The following is a 22,538-nucleotide window of genomic DNA, read 5'->3' as shown; positions in this document are numbered from 1 at the left end:
TTGTACTATTGAATAATGTATGGACACGTTCTCCCTCCTGTCCTGGTCCAGTTGTACCTCCACCCACCCACCCACCCCCTTCCCACAGCAGAGCAGGCCACATTGACTGGGGACTGAGGAACGAAGCCAGCTCCTGTAATGTAGGCTCTGAGAGCAATGGTGACTTTAATGAACTTGAAATGAGATGAGGATAACCTTTCATCCTGTGCCTTGGGCCTGGGGGAAGGGTGGCAGGACCAGGGCCGGCCCTAGCTTCTTGACTCTTTTTCGAGATTTGGTGGGTAAAACATTTTAGAACTATTAAAGTTAATTTCCTGCAATTCTACACATTTTGCCATGTGGGCTGAGGGCCCCCTAGCGGCTGGGGGCCCCAAGTGTCTGTTTGTGTCGCTTATTGCCCAGGGCCGGCTCTGGGTAGGACATAAAGGAGGGTTGTTTGGTCCTGATGAGCTTTTTAGGGTGTCAGGCCTGGGCTGAGATGAGTTTTCATCGGTCCGTCCCCTCCCCAGAGAAATGCTTTCAGGTGACACTAATTGCTCCTCCAACCTAGCTAGCTGTCATAAAAAAAGAGAAAAGTGTCTGTGAGAATACTCTGTCCTCCATCTCTGTCAGCTCTGCAGGAACATCATGAGGCGTGATGAAGAGGGACGACAAGAAGCAAATGCAGGGAAATAAGCAGAGAAATCACAAATGCATGTATTAAAGTCACGCAAATGTTTGGGCCTGAGCGGCATCTCGGGAAGCAGAAGTCCATTTCTCATAGCGGAAATCTAATATGTCCCGCAACTATATATTTTTTAATATGTAGATGGTCTTTAACCTCTGTCCCGGCTGAAAAAGACTGCCACAGTTTAGTTTAGTTTAGTTTCGTTTATTTTATTTTTACAGGGACAGTGCACATTAATCAATGTTTCAGTAAAAGTGCCGGTTTTAGCCAGCCGGCTAATTTTCAACCGCAGTCCCTGGGCAGGTTATTAAAAACAATTACAATATAGACAATAGCACCATAGAACAAGCAAGACATAGCAACATAGGAAAAGCAAGACATAGCATACAGACAGAGCAACATAGAACAAAAAGCAGCAAAACAAAATTCATAAAAGCAACAAAGTGTTTCCACACCTCACAAGCTACAGACAACAGACAACATGGAAAGCGGCAACACACAGCTAGGGACCATGTTCACAAATCTGATTGACCTTTAGCCAGCTCTTCAAGCATTTTGTGAAAGTGTGATATGTGGTGCAGTTATGTGTGTCTGATGGCAGTGTATCCCAGACATGGGAAGCTCTCACAGAGAATGCAGATTTACTAAAGGTGCTTTTCTTTAGGGGAACTATACAGTCACCTCTCATGGCAGACCTTGTGGATCTGCTATCATATGTCTGGGTTTTCTGTTTAACAAAAATATTGAGTGGAGGGGGAGCCAGGCCATTTAGGATCTTGAATACAAGACATGCATGCGTCGGTGTATTGCACAAGATTTTCCCAACTCAAGAGCTCATGCTTTCTAAGGATGTGACAATGATGATGGCTATTGGGTTTCCTATCAAGCACTTTGAGAGCCTGTTTGTAGACAGACTGAATAGGTTTTAATGTTGTACAGCAAGCTTGGGCCCAACTAGTCAAGCAGTATGTTAAGTGGGGGAGTATCATAGAATTGAAGTACAGTTTTGCTAGCTCTGTAGTCAAACAATTTCGTATAAATCGGAAATTAGCTGGGTTGAATTTGGTTATTTGAATTACCTTTTTCACATGCTTTTTAAAAGAGAGGTTGGAATCAAGTATGAAGCCAAGGTACTTAAAATCGGATACCACCTGGAGCTTCTCCCCTGACACATAGACATCTGGCTCAGTGAGACAGTGAGACAACATAGACTTTAATTTAACTAGGCAAGTCAGTTAAGAACAAATTCTTACAATGGCGGCCTACCCCAGTCAAACCCGGACGACGCAGGGTCAAACCCGGACGACTCTGGGCCAAACCCGGACGACGCTGGGCCAATTGTGCGCTGCCCTATGGGTCTCCCAATCACAGCCAGATGTGATACAGCCTGGATACCTTCCAGGGACTGTAGTGACACCTGTTGCACTGAGATGCAGTGCCTTAGACCACTGCGCCACTCGGGAGCCCCTTAAGAGTGTACCTAATGTTGGGGATGTCATTCTAAGTGTAAATTCAGTTAATTTATTAACGTGTGCCCTGTCAACCACTCACCAATCCTGGGTTTCATTTGTTAGTCCATTTCAAACTCCACCATTTCAAGTTTGCCACCTGTAAGCACTGAGCTACAACAACAATGGGCAAGGTTGCTATTGTCCAGGGTTTCTGCTATTGACTGCAATGCAAACTTGTGTTTAATAGAAACATCACTGGCTCTGGTCTTTACAGTCTACTTCTCTACCTTGTGTTATTTTGCTAATTATTCAGCCATTGTTGTTTGAGACAGACCTGTTTATCTGAATGAGGGAAATGAATGTGTTGTTAATGAAGAGGTGACTATTCAATCCCGATAACCAAGCAGACAATGAGCACGGTTATATGCACACAATAATACGATTATTGCGGATAGTCAGGTTAATATAATAGTTTGTTTGTAACTTTTACATGCTTTGCAGAAGAACGATTTCACGAATAATCCTGTTTACATCTGAAATCAGGCTACTGATGGGACTTCTGATAAAATGTTTGCCGAAAATCGGCAATCAAACTAAACATTCTACCACAGCAAAGACTATTTGAGTTCGGACATATAACGTTTGAATGTGAATACTATTTATAAAATGTATATTTCGATTTTTACGAACTCACTTCACTTGCGCATAAGACGCAAGCTTGCGCTACCCGGTCCTGGCACAGATCAAATACACCACTGGAATTAAGCTGTTTACATGTCCTAATAATTTGAAATGTTGCTCAGAAAACCAGATGTTTGTGATCTTACACAGATTAAGATAAGCAGAGTAAGGTGTTTACATGAATCAAATCAAATTAATTTATATAGCCCTTCTTACATCAGCTGATATATCAAAGTGCTGTACAGAAACCCAGCCTAAAACCCCATACTGCAAGCAATGCAGGTGTAGAAGCACGGTGGCTAGGAAAAACTTCCTAGAAAGGCCAAAACCTAGGTAGCAGGCGCATCGGTAGTGTGAGTGTGACAAGAACTGCAACGCTGCTGGGGTTTTCACACTCAACAGTTTCCCATGTGTATCAAGAATGGTCCACCTCCCAAAGGATATCCAGCCAACTTGACAGAATTGTGGGAAGCATTGAAAGTCAACCTGGGCCAGCATTCCTGTGGAATGCTTTCAACACCTTGTAGAGTCCATACCCCGATGAATTGAGGCTGTTGAGGGCAAAAGGGGTGCAAACTCAATATTAGGAAGGTGTTCTTAATGTTTTGTACATTCAATGTAGTTTCCATTTCATGCTTATGCCTCTCTTTGTGGAAATGTCTGGAGGTGCTCACAAGTAATAATAATATTGAGTGAGTGAGTGAGTGAGTGAGTGAGTGAGTGAGTGAGTGAGTGAGTGGTGGTGAGTGAGTGAGTGAGTGAGTGAGTGAGTGAGTGAGTGAGTGAGTGGGAATGGGTGAGTGAGTGAGTGAGTGAGTGAGTGAGTGAGTGAGTGAGTGAGTGAGTGAGTGAGTGAGAATGGGTGAGTGAGTGGGAATGGGTGAGTGAGTGAGTGAGTGAGTGAGTGAGTGAGTGAGTGAGTGAGTGAGTGAGTGAGTGAGTGAGTGAGTGAGTGAGTGAGTGAGTGAGTGAGTTGAATGAATGAGAATGGGTGACTGAGAATGGGTGAGTGGGTAAGTGGGTAAGTGGGTAAGTGGGTAAGTGGGTAAGTGGGTGAGTGATTGAGAATGGGTAAGTGGGTGAGTGAGTGAGAATGAGTGTGTGGGTAAGTGGGTGAGTGAGTGAGAATGAGTGGGTAAGTGAGTGAGTGAGTGAGTGAGTGAGTGAGTGAGTGAGTGAGTGAGTGAGTGAGAAGTGAGTGGTGGTGAGTGAGAATGAGTGGTGAGTGGTGGTGAGTGAGTGGTGAGTGAGTGAGTGAAGTGGTGAGTGAGTGAGTGAGTGAGAATGGGTGAGTGAGTGGGAATGGGTGAGTGAGTGAGTGAGTGAGTGAGTGAGTGAGTGAGTGAGTGAGTGAGAATGGGTGAGTGAGTGGGAATGGGTGAGTGAGTGAGTGAGTGAGTGAGTGAGTGAGTGAGTGAGTGAGTGAGTGAGTGAGTGAGTGAGTGAGTGAGTGAGTGAGTTGAATGAATGAGAATGGGTGACTGAGAATGGGTGAGTGGGTAAGTGGGTAAGTGGGTAAGTGGGTAAGTGGGTAAGTGGGTGAGTGATTGAGAATGGGTAAGTGGGTGAGTGAGTGAGAATGAGTGTGTGGGTAAGTGGGTGAGTGAGTGAGAATGAGTGGGTAAGTGAGTGAGTGAGTGAGTGAGTGAGTGAGTGAGTGAGTGAGTGAGTGAGTGAGTGAGTGAGTGAGTGAGTGAGTGAGTGAGTGAGTGAGAATGGGTGACTGAGTGAGAATGAGTGGGTAAGTGAGTGAGTGAGTGAGTGAGTGAGTGAGTGAGTGAGTGAGTGAGTGAGTGAGAATGGGTGAGTGGGTAAGTGGGTGAGTGAGTGAGAATGAGTGGGTAAGTGAGTGAGTGAGTGAGTGAGTGAGTGAGTGAGTGAGTGAGTGAGTGAGTGAGTGAGTGAGTGAGTGAGTGAGTGAGTGAGTGAGAATGGGTGAGTGAGTGAGTGAGTGAGTGAGTGAGTGAGTGAGTGAGTGAGAATGGGTGAGTGAGTGAGAATGAGTGGGTAAGTGAGTGAGTGAGTGAGAATGAGTGAGTGAGTGAGTGAGTGAGTGAGTGAGTGAGTGAGTGAGTGAGTGAGTGAGTGAGTGAGAATGGGTGAGTGAGTGAGAATGAGTGGGTAAGTGAGTGAGTGAGTGAGTGAGTGAGTGAGTGAGTGAGTGAGTGAGTGAGTGAGTGAGTGAGTGAGTGAGTGAGTGAGTGAGAATGGGTGAGTGGGTAAGTGGGTGAGTGAGTGAGAATGAGTGTGTGGGTAAGTGGGTGAGTGAGTGAGAATGAGTGGGTAAGTGAGTGAGTGAGTGAGTGAGTGAGTGAGTGAGTGAGTGAGTGAGTGAGTGAGTGAGTGAGTGAGTGAGTGAGTGAGTGAGTGAGAATGGGTGAGTGAGTGAGTGAGAATGGGTGAGTGAGTGAGTGAGTGAGTGAGTGAGTGAGAATGGGTGAGTGAGTGAGAATGAGTGGGTAAGTGAGTGAGTGAGTGAGAATGAGTGAGTGAGTGAGTGAGTGAGTGAGTGAGTGGTGAGTGAGTGAGTGAGTGAGTGAGTGAGTGAGTGAGTGAGAATGGGTGAGTGAGTGAGAATGAGTGGGTAAGTGAGTGAGTGAGTGAGTGAGTGAGTGAGTGAGTGAGAATGGGTGAGTGGGTAAGTGGGTGAGTGAGTGAGAATGAGTGTGTGGGTAAGTGGGTGAGTGAGTGAGAATGAGTGGGTAAGTGAGTGAGTGAGTGAGTGAGTGAGTGAGTGAGTGAGTGAGTGAGTGAGTGAGTGAGAATGGGTGAGTGAGTGAGAATGAGTGGGTAAGTGAGTGAGTGAGTGAGTGAGTGAGTGAGTGAGTGAGTGAGTGAGTGAGTGAGTGAGTGAGTGAGTGAGTGAGTGAGTGAGTGAGTGAGAATGGGTGAGTGGGTAAGTGGGTGAGTGAGTGAGAATGAGTGGGTAAGTGAGTGAGTGAGTGAGTGAGTGAGTGAGTGAGTGAGTGAGTGAGTGAGTGAGTGAGTGAGTGAGTGAGTGAGAATGGGTGAGTGAGTGAGTGAGTGAGTGAGTGAGTGAGTGAGTGAGTGAGTGAGTGAGTGAGTGAGTGAGTGAGTGAGTGAGAATGGGTGAGTGAGTGAGAATGAGTGGGTAAGTGAGTGAGTGAGTGAGAATGAGTGGGTAAGTGAGTGAGTGAGTGAGTGAGTGAGTGAGTGAGTGAGTGAGTGAGTGAGTGAGTGAGTGAGAATGGGTGAGTGAGTGAGAATGAGTGGGTAAGTGAGTGAGTGAGTGAGTGAGTGAGTGAGTGAGTGAGTGAGTGAGTGAGTGAGTGGTGAGTGAGTGAGTGAGTGAGTGAGAATGGGTGAGTGGGTAAGTGGGTGAGTGAGTGAGAATGAGTGGGTAAGTGAGTGAGTGGGTAAGTGAGTGAGTGAGTGAGTGAGTGAGTGAGTGAGTGAGTGAGTGAGTGAGTGAGTGAGTGAGTGAGTGAGTGAGAATGGGTGAGTGGTGAGTGGTGAGTGAGTGAGTGAGTGAGTGAGTGAGTGAGTGAGTGAGTGAGTGAGTGAGTGAGTGAGAATGGGTGAGTGAGTGAGAATGAGTAAGTGGGTGAGTGGGTGAGTGGGTATGTGAGTGAGTGAGTGAGTGAGTGAGTGAGTGAGTGAGTGAGTGAGTGAGTGAGTGAGTGAGAATGGGTGAGTGAGTGAATGAGTGAATGAGAATGGGTGACTGCGAATGGGTGAGTGGGTAAGTGGGTGAGTGGGTAAGTGGGTGAGTGAGTGAGAATGAGTGTGTGGGTAAGTGGGTGAGTGAGTGAGAATGAGTGGGTAAGTGAGTGAGTGAGTGAGTGAGTGAGTGAGTGAGTGAGTGAGTGAGTGAGTGAGTGAGTGAGTGAGTGAGTGAGTGAGTTGAATGAATGAATGAATGAGAATGGGTGACTGAGAATGGGTGAGTGGGTAAGTGGGTAAGTGGGTAAGTGGGTAAGTGGGTAAGTGGGTAAGTGGGTGAGTGATTGAGAATGGGTAAGTGGGTGAGTGAGTGAGAATGAGTGTGTGGGTAAGTGGGTGAGTGAGTGAGAATGAGTGGGTAAGTGGGTGAGTGAGTGAGTGAGTGAGTGAGTGAGTGAGTGAGAATGGGTGAGTGAGTGAGAATGAGTAAGTGGGTGAGTGGGTGAGTGGGTATGTGAGTGAGTGAGTGAGTGAGTGAGTGAGTGAGTGAGTGAGTGAGTGAGTGAGTGAGTGAGTGAGTGAGTGAGTGAGAATGGGTGAGTGAGTGAATGAGTGAATGAGAATGGGTGACTGAGAATGGGCGAGTGGGTAAGTGGGTGAGTGATTGAGAATGGGTAAGTGGGTGAGTGAGTGAGAATGAGTGTGTGGGTAAGTGGGTGAGTGAGTGAGAATGAGTGGGTAAGTGAGTGAGTGAGTGAGTGAGTGAGTGAGTGAGTGAGTGAGTGAGTGAGTGAGTGAGTGAGTGAGTGAGTGAGTGAGTGAGTGAGAATGGGTGAGTGAAAATGGGTGAGTGGGTAAGTGGGTGAGTGAGTGACACCTTGCAATTTGGACAATGTTGGATGAGCAGACCACCCAGACTGTCAGAATGCATTCAATTATGCCTGTACAGCATTCTCCTCTCCAGTCATGTTCAGGAAGAAACACAGTATCTGCAGTTGGTAAGCAGTTTCAGCATTTTGATGAGAACCCTGCTGTTGGTGAATATAATGACGTTTACTTCTGTAGCTTAAGACCTACATTTATCAGGCCTCACCCATTTAGTTTGCACAGGGACCTATCCTGCACCAGCCAATGGCTCCTCAGAGACATTTTGTATTTTCATAGCAGCATACCATCAAATATTTTCCACAGTGAAATTAGCAGGCAGAGAGCCTCCAGTGAATGTTATCTTAGCCATCATGCATTCGCTAGGTTGTAAAATGATGTATACACCATGAGTGATAGTGCCATAGCTTTTACACCCTGATGTTTATGCAGTCACATTTTGGGCTGATTTATCTACAGATATATGGCAAATGGTGTTCTGCTATCTTTAAGCCTTTCCTATAAAAAGCATTGTACTGCATTTCAAACAGAAGATGTTCACCATTTATATGTGGACTGATAAGAGCTAGATGTAAACTCCTCTTTGTATTTGATGTACGAAGTCTGTTATCTTCATCAACGAAAACATTTATCTGCTGTATTGAAGCAGAGGTCAGATAGTCGAACTGACCCTTGGCGCAGATCAGTGGGTTGTCCTGGTCGTAGTTCCAACAGCAGGCCAACTCCCTATTTTGCTTTGTGTGGTGATAAGAAACTCTCTCCATTCTGTCACACATTGGACCTTCTTTGGGGTGGTCCTGGTCCTTATAATATTTAGAACTGTGGTTAACACAGACCATGAACACAAAAATATGTGCTTTACGAATGCAAAATATACTTATCCTCAGATCAACTCAATATACAATTACAATACGAGCATGTATGCTATACGTGAAAACTGTCAAGTCAGATTTGCGTACTCTAATATAACATACTGTACGTACTTTACGTCCATTATGTACTAACATGAACTTTAGGTCACAACTGGTTGTCTGCATTCAGATTGTATTTGCTGTTTCTGTACTCTATGATTTGTCCAAGGTCTATTGTAGGCACTTTATCCTTGCAAAATGGTCTGTTCGTTAAAATATTTTGATTGAGGAGGCAATGGCTGGAGGAGAGAGATGACCCTTCACAAAGCCATGTTCACCCATAATTGTGATGTGAGCTTTGGAAGTATTTTAACGGAATACTGAAAATAAATTGAACTGAAATAGCACCTACCCAGAGGACAGGACATTGAATTATGTGCTCAGCATTTTAATGCTTTAAATTGCCTTTTTTATTTCTTTATTTTTCACCTGCATATTTGTTTTGGAACCTAATACACACTTGTGTTTAATGGAAAGAATGGACTGCACATGTTACCATGAAAGCTTTTTTGGTTTGGAAAATAGCTAGCCATGCTTGCAGGTTCCTCACTCATTCAAATATTGTGCTGTGCTTTTAGGTTTGTAAGCTACTGTTCGTTTAGCGCCCAGTGTCTCAGTGTCTGTTGATAGAAGCAGTTTGTGTTGTCTGTCAGGGAATCATGGATATTGTTTTATGATTCACTGGTGAAACATATTGGTGGGTATGTAGATTGAAATGATTGTGTAATTGTAACGGCGTTCGTCTGTTGAAGAAAGAGAGTCGGACCGAAATGCAGCGTGTTGGTTACTCATGACTTTAATGAACTGAATCGCGGTACATGAAATAACTGAAATACAAAATACAAAAACAACAGAACGGAATGTGAAACTTATTACAGCCTATCTGGTGACTACTACACAAAGACAGGAACAAACACCCACGAAATACAAAGCGAAACTCAGGCTGCCTAAATACGGTTCCCAATCAGAGACAACGATAAACACCTGCCTCTAATTGAGAATCGTCTCAGGCAGCCAAGCCTATACCACACCCCTAATCAGCCGCGATCCCAAATAATACAAACCCCAATACGAAACACAACATATAAACCCATGTCACACCCTGGCCTACCCAAACATATAACAAAAACACAAAATACAATGACCAAGGCGTGACAGAAATGTATTTTTGGCTCTGAAAGAGGCTGGGCAATCATTGAGGGGAAATCTCCCTATTGCACCTGGCGTTATTGAAATGGCTATTCTATGGTCTGTCTGTCTGTCTGTCTGTCTGTCTGTCTGTCTGTCTGTCTGTCTGTCTGTCTGTCTGTCTGTCTGTCTGTCTGTCTGTCTGTCTGTCTGTCTGTCTGTCTGTCTGTCTGTCTGTCTGTCTGTCTGTCTGTCTGTCTGTCACACACTCACATACTCACACACACATCTGGAAACCATCCAAGCCAATTTCCACACCACCACCCAATCATTACTTATTTTCATTTAAGTCTATTTGACTCCAGTTATAGTTATTTCCTCTCAATTATAAGCCAGATGCACATTTTCAGCAGTCCTGAAGAAGTATTTTGACATTGTATTTTCCGGCCTAGCGCCGGTAAGCCCATCACAGATGCATATACCGTGGGCTGCCATCACTAAGTACACATAACCCCCAAAAAATAACAACTTCAAGTCTCAACAGGACCCAAAAATGGAACAATAACTCTTGGTTCAAAACTACAGAAACCCAGAAGCTTGCCACTGTTTTTGTTTCCTTGGACCCAGCTACCCTGGGCTATTGTCCCAATGGGATCCATTTTGTTGAAAGCTTAAGGGGTATAAGCTAGGTCTCATTATGATCCTGTAGTAGCAGTACACTGTACTGTGTGTGTATAATCTGAGTTCTGCTCCCTGTGGTCCCCTGGCTGCAGTGCTGCTAGAGATAACAGGGCCTGATGTCTCCAGACATGGACAATGCTTCATAATTGAGCCAGGACAGCTTTTCCTGGCTGTAGTGACAGGTCTCAGGGTGGATGATGGATGACAGGACCCCAAGGACCCATACTATTTTCCAGTACAAATTCCTGCGCCTGCTCGCCTGTCCCTCGGGTGGCTGTCGTATACATGTACACGGAGTGATGGCACAGGTCAGAAGACTATGCTCTAGTTTATCCCCTGTTTCCATGTGAACAGCCTTAGACCCATCACTTCTAAACACTCAAACATCCCAGATTCTATTACAATGTACAGTATGTTACTGTAAACGTTCACTATGTTGTACAGTGGGGTTTCGGAATTATTGACACCCTTGTTAAAGATGTGGATGAATGACTGTATGAAATAATGAATTTCTATTGGGCACAAAATCATCTGAAACACAACCAAAACGAACTGTAAATGCATCCAGCAGTGTGTGTTAGGAATACGGGACCTAATACTACACTTTTGACTAATTTAGTCATGAGAATCTTTAGTGGTCTCAATAATGTTGACCCCTACCTTTAAAACAATCGATATATATTACTTGTTAAACAACATCTCTTTCCCTGAACAACTCTATTTGTATAAAATAATATAATCCCCCCCCCAAAAAAAAGAAATTGCATAAAATATAGCATAGTATTTGAATTATGTCTTTTATACAGTCATTATTGCTAATCTTTATCAAGGGTGACAATAATTTCAGACACCACTGTATGTGCACATGCTCACATAACCTACCCCTCAGAGCATGAATATTGTTATCACGTATTGCACACAACTCTTACACTGCCATAGCACTGTTTTTGAAGACCTGGCTCTGAATAAAAGGACGCCGGGCCACCTAGAAACATAGAGAGCTTTAAACTTCAATGTAATTTCTTTGTTCCCCTCCCTTTGTCTCTCAAGGTTCCTGCATATCTCAGTGGTTCCACATCCTTGTGGAGATAAACGTGAAATGTCAGCCACAGCAAGAACATTCTCAAATCACAATGAATGAGGAAGAGATGAGACACTCGTTCCAGTCTTCAGTCCTTCAAGGATGTAGTCATTAGGATGAGCAGAGCTGGATTTCCTGGGCAGATCTGCTTGCACACATATTGAGTTCCCTTTGGGAGGAATTGCTGCCCTGTGTTGTGTAACACTTCTCCTCCATGGGTAATCCAGCTCTGTGCTCCTTTGACCTTTCATATGGGATTGAGAAGCCATGTCAACCCTCAAGTGCCCTGCAACTAGACTGAGGATTATCAATACGATACGAAATTGTAATTTTAATTTTTTTAAGCCAACCATTTCCATGTGTGTCCTGTCTCGGATAACAAACAGCTTACTTTTGCCTGCAGATAAAAGGGATTACCCCTGAGATAAAATTGGACTTTTCCTCATATTATTTCAGCTACTTATGGAGTGGCTAACTTGATTACATTTACATTTAAGTCATTTAGCAGACGCTCTTATCCAGAGCGACTTACAAATTGGTGCATTCACCTTATGACATCCAGTGGAACAGTCACTTTACAATAGTGCATCTAAATCTTAAAGGGGGGGTGAGAAGGATTACTTATCCTATCCTAGGTATTCCTTAAAGAGGTGGGGTTTCAGGTGTCTCCGGAAGGTGGTGATTGACTCCGCTGTCCTGGCGTCGTGAGGGAGTTTGTTCCACCATTGGGGGGCCAGAGCAGCGAACAGTTTTGACTGGGCTGAGCGGGAACTGTACTTCCTCAGTGGTAGGGAGGCGAGCAGGCCAGAGGTGGATGAACGCAGTGCCCTTGTTTGGGTGTAGGGCCTGATCAGAGCCTGGAGGTACTGAGGTGCCGTTCCCCTCACAGCTCCGTAGGCAAGCACCATGGTCTTGTAGCGGATGCGAGCTTCAACTGGAAGCCAGTGGAGAGAGCGGAGGAGCGGGGTGACGTGAGAGAACTTGGGAAGGTTGAACACCAGACGGGCTGCGGCGTTCTGGATGAGTTGTAGGGGTTTAATGGCACAGGCAGGGAGCCCAGCCAACAGCGAGTTGCAGTAATCCAGACGGGAGATGACAAGTGCCTGGATTAGGACCTGCGCCGCTTCCTGTGTGAGGCAGGGTCGTACTCTGCGGATGTTGTAGAGCATGAACCTACAGGAACGGGCCACCGCCTTGATGTTAGTTGAGAACGACAGGGTGTTGTCCAGGATCACGCCAAGGTTCTTAGCGCTCTGGGAGGAGGACACAATGGAGTTGTCAACCGTGATGGCGAGATCATGGAACGGGCAGTCCTTCCCCGGGAGGAAGAGCAGCTCCGTCTTGCCGAGGTTCAGCTTGAGGTGGTGATCCGTCATCCACACTGATATGTCTGCCAGACATGCAGAGATGCGATTCGCCACCTGGTCATAGGCAGGATGTCAACTAAATCGTATAATGTTTTTTTATACACTCACAGACCTCAACAGTGTAATCATTTCCTTTTTTTGAAAGTATTGAATTTATGAATTGTGAAATAAGACACTGGACATTGCACAAATAAATGTGTCTGTATCTGTACAGACCACTAGAGTTTGCTTGATCACCTCTAAGAATGTTCCAGTTTTATTCCTCCATGACATCATGCCTTAGCTGTCATTGGAGAGGCAGCAAAGGTTCCAACAGGGGGTCCTATTGCAGAATCATTTTTGAATGAAGGCATTGACTTTGAGTGGTGGTCTGATGTTTGTGGAGCTAACGCTAACTGAAATATGCATGAATGTTGCATGGCAGAGGCATGGTTGAATGTCAGCCATCTCTCGTCGATCTAACAAATATGCATAATAATAGGAGAGATGGATGGAGTTATGAAGGAAGTGAATGAGGTCAAGGCTTAAATACTTTGTATTCTTCCTCGCTTCCCAGATAGATAGTTGGTATTTAGACTTACCATATGCAGGTGCGTAACGAGCTTTGCAGGTGTGACTCCCTGGCGTGAATCATTTGAATTCAACCACGGAAAACCATCCCACTTGCTGGCCAACACATTTTCTCGCGGAGATTTCATTCACTATAGTTTTTGTACATTTATCTGAAAACATCCCTTTAAACATGGTGTACGTTTTAGTTTGATCTATGTCGACAGACTCACTGAATATACAGATAGAATGGGTTCATAATAGGGATCAATTAAATACACTCATACTCGTCTGTAACGATCTTCGTCTTCATCGGATGAGGAGTAGGAAGGATCGGACCAAAACGCAGCGTGGTAAGTGTCCATGATTATTTATTATACCAGAACACGAAAATACAAAATAACAAAGTGAATATAAGAAATGAAAATCGAAACAGTCCTGAAAGGTGAAAACACAAAACAGCAAACAACTACCCACAAACACCAGGTGGGAAAGGGCTACCTAAATATGGTTCTCACGGTAGACAGCCTTCTCTGATTGTGAACCATACCACGCCAAACACATAGAAAAGAAAACATAGAAAAACAACATAGAATGCCCACCCCAACTCACGCCTCGACCAAGCCAAAATATAGACAATAAAAAGGAACTAAGGTTAGGGTGTGACATCGTCTCCTTTTCAGCACCAATTGGTAGATCAAAAAGGATGCTGTCACATGCAATATGCAAATATAGGGTCAACCAGTAGTCCTATAAATCTACCCTGATAATCCTCACTAATTATGTAACTGTGATGACAACGGTGCAGTCATCGTGAAGGTTTAACCTGCTACATATGGTCTGCGTTCCATAATGTTTCAAATAGGCTGCATGTTCCAAATTATTACACAACTTTTAATATGCTAGCATAATATGATCCAGTTTTTGTAGAGATCCTCAGGATCAACCACACAAACTTGACAGTGGAAAGTGTAAGGAAACTACTAAAGTGACAGTTATAAATGTATGTTGGTATAACAGACAGTGGCTACCGATAGTGGCTAATATTTAACACGATACACATTGTAAATAATACAGTAAAAAGTCATATTATATCATTAAAATATTCTAGAAATCATAAATCAACTCGGTAGGTTTGGCCCTATATTGTCATTTGCAACTTTATTTCTTGCATCATCACACGTAAAGGCGATGTAATTAAGTCAGAGTACGGCGTATCTCTAGAAACACCTCCACCACACCTTCATTTCTTTGATTTCAATCCAAAATGAATAGAGAGAAAGGTGCATAAAAAGGCAATTATGTTCCATTTACACACGCTTAACTTGGGCCAGAATTGGCCCCGTGAGATCACATGCCAGTTTTGGGGGTAAATGCATAGAATAGTGATGGCTTGATCAAGTCTGGTGTTATTTTCAATCTTCACATTATTCACGAGAGGCGTGATTGTCAACACAATGTTAAATTATGATTCAGAAAATACTAAATGGCTTCAATTTACACCTGTTTTCTGTACAGTATTTGATTGTGGGCATCAATTAGATGAGTGTTACGTCCGTCGTTAGTGGTAGAATGACCGGACCAAGGTGCAGCGTGGTAGGCGTACATTTTATTTATTAAATGTTCCACCAAAAAAACAATAAACAACACAACGAACGTAAAGCTTCGGAGTGCAACACATGCAACAAACAAAGACAAGATCCCACAACCTAAATGTGGGAAAAAGGGCTGCCTAAGTATGATCCCCAATCAGAGACACGATAGACAGCTCTGATTGGGAACCGCACTCGGCCAAAAACAAAGAAACAGAAAACATAGAATGCCCACCCAAATCACACCCTGACCTAACCAAATAGAGAAATAAAAAGGCTCTCTAAGGTCAGGGCGTGACAATGAGGCTTACAATTATTATAATTTTTTTAATAGTTTGATGACCTGGGAAAGCTTTATTTTTGTGTAGCATTCTGGGTAAGAACAAAAGGAGGTTGACCTCAGTCTTGGCTGATGTCTGACGGAGACAGAGTAACTCTCGCATTTCAGCTCTGTCTGTGAGAGCGGGAGTAAACCCCCTCACACCCATCGTTGGCATCCCCTCAACCGAGTGACAGGTTGTCAGTGAGACCAAATTCATTCTGGTGCCAGTGACTCGCCTGGTGATCCTCCGCATCGCACTCTGAGCTCCCTCAGTCTGCCTCAGTGACACTCTCATTCCCCCTGGGAGGGCAGCCTATCCGAAGGCCACAGCACGCTCCCACTCCCACACCACACTCTAGGCCTGAAGTCTGGATCAGGGGACAGGCTACAAGATATCACTGGGACAGTAGGTGCACTGTAGTCTGGTGCATTTGTTCAAGATGATTATCAGATCCCTGGTTGTCTTTCATATCTGATTCCCACTGCTACACTCTAGATAATACATAGAGTTCTGAGGAAACTGCAGATGTTCCCCTCCCCTAAATGAGGCTTATGCCAAAGCTACATTATTCAACCAGTAAAACTACAGCACATTCTCTGGAGTGGCCTTTAGTACATTCAGCTGCAGCTGCTGTTTCAGCCTGTTGAAGAGATAAAACACAGCTGTCACAGAGGCTGACAGAAAACTGGAGAAAGAAACACACCGGTTTTAATTACAGTTACAGGGCCTGAATAATACTGAATGGGTAAGCCTTTACCAGCCATACTGTGTAACGAACCATGCATGGAATGATCCAGACAAGCTCTGCAGTCTTTCCAATCATATTCTCTGATAAAATACATCCTGCTGCCAGTTTGTTAATGGAAATTGAACAGAAGGAGGCCTATCTCAAGTGGCCCATTTTTCAAAGCAAACATTAAGAGACTGGCTCTGAGACAGGAATGATGGGGGTGTCAATTGAATTAAAATCCTGCCTGATGTGAGCCGTGACCACACAAATGGCCAGTCAGGGTCGAGTGATGGTTTCTGGGGCACATTGCCTGCAGTGATGTACAAAGTGGGAGGGAGGCAGGCTAGGTGGGAAGAGGGACCGGATTATGGGGTGGAATATGGGCCAGACCCTCAGTCCTAATGCAGCAGTTGTGGGGAATGATGAGGATATAGGTGGCAGTGTTTCTGATGATATCTTGTATTAAACCTCATCTACATCTCAAGCTGGACATGAACCATTCATGCAGTGTCCCATTCTGCTGTGTGGTAATGAGCGTTAACTAGTTTGTCTCCTGGACTGCCGACAGCTGTAGCTTGAGAAGCAAAGACACAAATAACACATTTTACCAGGCTGTTTGGACACATCACATAATGGAAACAAATGTGACGTTGGACTGATCTGTGTGGTGTGTGCGTTTGCAGGTGCTGAACGTGAGCCTGTCTGAGGGGGAGGTGATGACGGTGGAGGACATGGGGGGACGGGAGTCCTCCATCCTTGCCAACGAGACCGTCCTGATGAGGGGTCTGGTGGTGCGCAGCTGGAGCAATCAGATCTCCATCCGTTACCACAGTGACCAGCAGCCTCGCTCCGGCTCCCTGCTGCTGCTGCGTTACCAAGGTGAGGTCACAACACAGAACCACACGACCACACACACCAGGACACCCTCACACAGGTCTCCTCCCTATCAATTACTCCATTCTGATTCACCCAATGTGCAATGAAAATGTGTCTGAAACAATGTGGTCCGGAGTACTAAGGTTTGATGTATAGAGGTGGAAATCCTCCAGTAGCAATTGGTTCAGCCGCAGAGCTCTTTATGCCTATAGCTCTCATCACTAGTCAATGCGGCTTGCTCATGTCAGGCTGAAAAATCACAAGGGCTGTCATTTCAGCAACGTAATTACATAGGAGAAGTATTGTGTTAATCGACATTTACAGAGCTGTCAGATAGCAGAGGGCTGTCGGGCCCATTGTTTCTCATTCCACCACGGTCTTTCATGTGACAACACCAGGAGAAGGGGAAAAAACAACACAGCATTAAGCCAAAATCTTTTGTCTCTGCAAACGAATGAACTATGACAGGCTTGCAGAAGAATAATGCATTCTAACATGCCTCTGATGTGCCTGGCAAACAGAGTGCCACCCCCTTGCCCCTCAAACTCCCCCTCTGTCTCTCCTCCTTCTCTCTAATACAGTAGATGGCAATAATCGGTTACAGTACATGTCCAACACAACATTAATGAAACCCTTCCAACAAATTGGCAACCCAATTCATGCCTCAAAGACTTTAGGATTGTAACTGACTTGGCTCCTGACAGAAAATCTGCCATTTTCATATCAAGACAATAGTATGATTCATATATCATACTTATGACATAACAGCTAACTGTTACTACTCGCCTGAGCCCGAGGCTCAGTTTGTCCAATCACATCCAGTCCACTTAGGAAATAGTTCATCAGTGTTTCTAAATGGCCCTGTGTGTCTTTGTTTGGCCTGTCTGAGAGCTGGCACTGCCAAGGTAATAACCCCACATTACACTGTGTTAGAGCAGGGAGGGAGGGGGGCAGATGGGGACCACAGTGGGGGAGTGATAAAAGCTTTTACCAGGCTTCTAATGGACCAATTATACATGTGACCTGTGTCCAGTGCATCGCCAATCACAATGAGCCATGGCCTTTGTGTATCCCAAACAACCATGGAAAGAGAAGCTAATGCAGTAATGTTGCTGCTCACCATGTGTGATTAGACTCTGTCCCTGTAGGGTTGAAATGTATTGTTGGATATATGAATGGGTTTTAAAGTACAGCCTTTAATGCGCTGATTTCACATTGTCCCATTGATTATACAGAACTGTGTGGGAAAAAAAGCCCCCTTCAGAATAGTAACCAATAATGAAGCAGTAGGTGTTGTGGAATTCTATTCAACTCTCCCACACACATCCACACGTCACTGTTAGTGCCTATATAGACCATGTGATCTCCATTAGACTGGCAGTACAGAACACTGGTTACTGAAGAAGCGGGTGAACTTTAAAGATTCAAGCCGCTCAATCATTCCCAAAGAAATAGGAGAATAGCAGCCATGCTCCGGAGACTCAGAGCAAACAGACCACGAGAAAAGTGAATGTAGATCCAACAGTAAAGGGGTGTAGAAATATTATATTTATTTTGGATCAGCTACGAGTGAGACCACCTCATAAGCAATTATTCTGAGTACAGTACACGCTACTGAGTGGCGATCCATTGAAATAGCAAAACAACCATCACCTACTGGATATTCAAAAATATCACAGGTATGTATTGACAATAGCATTGTATTAACACCTACTCACTGAATAATAGACAATACATCCAATTTGAATAACAAACCTTGCTCAAAATAGTCTTTCCTAATATTCTGTTGAGGGTGAAACAGATTGGTTTTGTAAAGCATCACCCAACAATAAACCAAATCTGTGCTCATAAAATGACTTGTCTCTCACCCATACACATCCTGCATGAGAGCAGACACTGCAAGGGTCTCCTGTTGAGCAGCTCCCTCTGGCTCCAGCAGCACACGATCATTTCCCCTCATACTCAGACAAGTGAGCCCAACAATCAGGCTTTATCCTCAAAAAACCTAAGCAAAGAACACCCTCAAAAAATCTTCAAAGCATGGCTTTTTTAGACTCTGTTGAAGCATGGGGGGGCGCATCTGTGGGTGTGCAGAAGGCAACCACATGTTTAAGTCATTCGGTGCTGTAGGTATTGTGTCAGGATATTACATTCTCTCTAATTGATATCAAACATTATGGCAGTATGATATGCTTTCACATTGTGCCTGTGAAATTGTTATGCTCATCAAAGCAACAATAGGGGCCTATATAAAGTCATCATAACGTATGGTGTCCCATTAGTTATACCGAGCTAATGATGTCGTGGAACAGCAGGTCGGAATGATAAATCCCTTTCACAGTAACGTTAAGCCGATTTGAAAATGCTACTTGAAATCATTAGTCTATGGAAAAAAGGTACTTTTCAGAAAATATTTTGCTTTCCATATTAAACTAATTCCAATATGTGAATGCAGCTATACTCTTTTATAACCGTTACTGCACAAGTATGACCAAAAAGTTTACCTTTTTTCCAGCCAATTTCAACAGCTGTCGCAATTGAGATATTTCAGATATTTCCATTTGCGCTCATCTCCATGGTATGTGCAATCACTTTGTCCTCTTATAATGGGGTGTGAAAAAATGTGATGGGATAAGCGTTGAGAAAGAGACAGATCTGTAGAGAGATAGATCTCAGCTCTGGGTAATTAATATCTGCAGAAGGCGTTGGTGCTAGCTGAGATGACAGGCTGATGAATGTTGCAGTAGTAATAGTAGCAGACCAGTTACCACTGGGGAGTGATAATATGTCTGTGTTACAGCCTGCGGACCTGTTTGTGTGTCTAGAATACCAGCCTGGTCTCATAGACTAGATGTAACATAGTACATGTAAATCCAGGACACTTAAATTAGTTTCATATGTTACGCATGATATGGCTACATAAGACAGATGGTTACTTAAGTCGAAGATGAAAGTAGGGTGGCTGGTCATGGTGGATGGGTGGGTGTATAATGTGGATGTCTAGCAACTAAAAGGTTGCGAGTTCAAATTTCATCAAGGACAACTTTAGTATTTTAGCGAATTAGTAGCTTTTCAACTACTTACTACTTTTTAGCTACTTTGAAACTACTTAGAATGTTAGGTAACCCTTCCCCAAACCCTAACCTTAATCCTAACCCCTATAATGTAATGTGAATTGCCATTTGTAACATATTGTACAAAATGGGTGATGGACATCCACAAATTAATATACAACAAGAAACGTAATATATCATACTAAAGTTTTGTTTCTGATTTACGTACTGCTCTGAGACCAGGTTGAAAATACCCTTTTCTTATTCGACTCTCCTGAGGGTTGAGCATGTTGTGTGTGTGGTACATACAGGAAAGAGTGGTCACCCAGGCTGATATTGGTGAAAGCAAAAATAGACTAAGCCCTGTTTGAATTCCTTTATGACATCCCTGATCCCTCACACCGAGGTCGCCATTTAATGAGTGTCTAGACAAGTAGAGACATAGTTATTGCACATGTCTAATGAGAAAAACGGTCTATTCATCACTGAAATAAATCATGTTTTTATGGTTCATGTCATGTAATGCTTTTTACCACTCAACTATCTCCTTCCACCCACGTATGAGTCTTGTGAATACTACAGCTGACTCCTAGAGGTTTCAGTCATGTGTCTCTCAGTGTGTCTTCTCTGTAATGGGGACATCTGTTGATGTGACACCAGAGGGGAGGAAGAGGAAGACAGGGCCATTTCCTACTCTAACTCCCTCATCACTAAACAAAGTATCTCTGCATGTCTTAATTGATACTCAGTCCCAAGTGTAGAAATGCATTTTTCATCTGGTCATGTAAAATACAGGAGTCTGTAGATTGGCCATGACTATGGTTAGGAGATGGCTGGAGAGGTCTGCAGAGCAGAGGGATACATACCCCAGCCCAATCAAGTTTTCACCACTAAGTCATTATGCAATGAGTGGCCAATAAGATTACAATATTTCACATGGCAAAGATAGCTATCCACTCAAATGTCAAGTGACATTATGATTTGATCCACAGCCTCAAGGTCCATTCGATTCAGTTTGATTGCCTGCCCATGGACAACATTTGGTTTTGTGGTTCAGCATCATCAGCATATTTTGAAAGCTAAGTGAAAGGTCTGGTGAATTACTCTGATTTTAAGGACATGTGGGCCTTGCTCCATACGAGCTCACTGGTTAAACTCTACCCTTAAACAAAGATCAATAGTGTTGTCCCTGGGAAGAAAGGTTCAATCTGAGAGGACCCCGACCACAGTCCTGCTGTGATGTATTGTTATTTATGTGGTTGGGTTAAACACTCAATTCCAATGGTCAACTACTCAATAAATGCTATTAAAGATAAATAACCTTAGACTGCAGCCGGCCCGGTCCCATCAATGAGGGCTGGTCTACTCTGGACTGGTCTACTCTGGACTGATGAGTAGTGTGGTAGTGTGGTAGCAATTCTATAGGAAGAAAGAGAATGTAGATTCCTCTTACAACAACTTTAATATAAGATTTGCAAAAATGAAGCAATCAACTATTACCAAAAATGGTTCATAGTTGAAAGCTTAACAAACATAGCCGGGTCTCTGCTTTTCTAGAAAAGCACAACCTCTTTTGTCTAGGTGGCAGTTTAGCAGATGTGTGGAAACAGGGGCAGAACATATTGTAAAAGGCAATTGGTTTGTCTGTGCAGATTAAGATTGGCTCATCACGATTGCTTAACTGTATAACTGTGTTTTGTTACAGTTCACAGTATAATGTGCTCCTTCCTGCAATGTTCCACACAGCTGACTTTCTGTAGATAGTAAACTCACGGGATCTCACATATCTCACATGCTGTGGTCGCACCTAACGGATCTTAGCTATACACCCAGTCTTGTGACTAAGTCACACAAAGACAAGTTTGTATCAGGTAAAAAAAACACTAGCATATAACAAGAGACTATTCTTTAAGCAGCAAAACACGGGATAGCATGACTAATTATGTAATTTTCCATGACATTTCCTCCCTTTTGAGACTAAGTCTCAACCTAATAGAAAATGATTTACAAGCATTTTCATTAAACACACATTAACATGAGGTAAAAGGAAAGACTTTCTCACACTTCGTATATTACCATTGTAAATGCCTGCCATTGTTATTGGATTGCACTACTTCACGTAGTGCAATCCATTCTCAGAAGGAACATATGAATTTAAACATCAGTACCTACTTCATCACCACACACAAGGCAGTCGCTTCGTTGAGACTGTCCATATTGACACAGGGTCACCATGACAGTAGACCCTTAACTCTGCCTTGGGGGCACTATTCACATAACCCCCTTGGCCTATGGACATGCTGAACCATTAACCTGTTGAGTGTAGGGGGTATTTTGATGTTTGGATGAAAAACGTATCCAAATTAAACTGTCTATTTTTCAGGCCCAGAAGCTAGAATATGCATATAATTCAGATTAGGATATGGATAGAAATTAGGATAGAAAACACTCTAAAGTTTCCAAAACTGTCAAAATATTGTCTGTGAGTATAACAGAACTGATATTGCAGGCGAAAACCTGAGGAAAGTCCTCTCATTTTGAAAGCTCCCTGTTCCATTGCATGCCTTCCCTCCATTTAAAGGGATATCAACCAGATTCCTTTTCCTATGGCTTCCACATGGTGTGAACAGTCTTTAGACATAGTTTCAGCCTAATATTCTGAAAAATGAGCGAGAACGATCACATCGCGTCAATGGATGGCTGGGTGCCAGCAGAGTTTTGCATGTTGAACAGCTTGGAGCAGACATTTTCGCTCTCTCTCCTATTGAAAAAGCTACGGTCCGGTTGAGAATCATAAAACACGGGACGAGATGTTAAAAACTGTCCATTGTGCCAATAGATGGAATGCACTCGCATGAGATTTGCCGTGATGTTGACAGAGTGGCATGGGAGGTTTATTTCTTAGACTGGGGTAAGATGTCAATTTTTGGGACACATCC

At 43.7% G+C, this 22,538-nt stretch overlaps 1 protein-coding gene across 4 annotated transcripts in view; it reads left to right on the top strand.

The window, feature by feature from the left end:
• Window positions 1-22,538, top strand: part of LOC124008500 (seizure protein 6 homolog) — a 235,353-nt gene that overhangs the window by 137,018 nt on the left and 75,797 nt on the right. For all 4 annotated transcript variants that reach the window (XR_006834107.1, XM_046319841.1, XM_046319833.1 and 1 more), the window contains exon 4: window positions 16,354-16,549. Coding sequence is in view for 3 of the 4 variants with exons in the window: in XM_046319841.1 (XP_046175797.1) it covers window positions 16,354-16,549 (196 nt within the window). In the remaining variant the exon portion in view is untranslated. The remainder of the gene's footprint in view (window positions 1-16,353; window positions 16,550-22,538) is intronic.

The sequence above is a fragment of the Oncorhynchus gorbuscha genome, linkage group LG02, assembly GCF_021184085.1.
Source record: "Oncorhynchus gorbuscha isolate QuinsamMale2020 ecotype Even-year linkage group LG02, OgorEven_v1.0, whole genome shotgun sequence".
NCBI classification, from domain to species: Eukaryota; Metazoa; Chordata; class Actinopteri; order Salmoniformes; family Salmonidae; genus Oncorhynchus; species Oncorhynchus gorbuscha.
The sequence above is the reverse complement of the archived record's forward strand: the minus strand, read 5'-3'. Positions and strand labels throughout refer to the sequence as shown.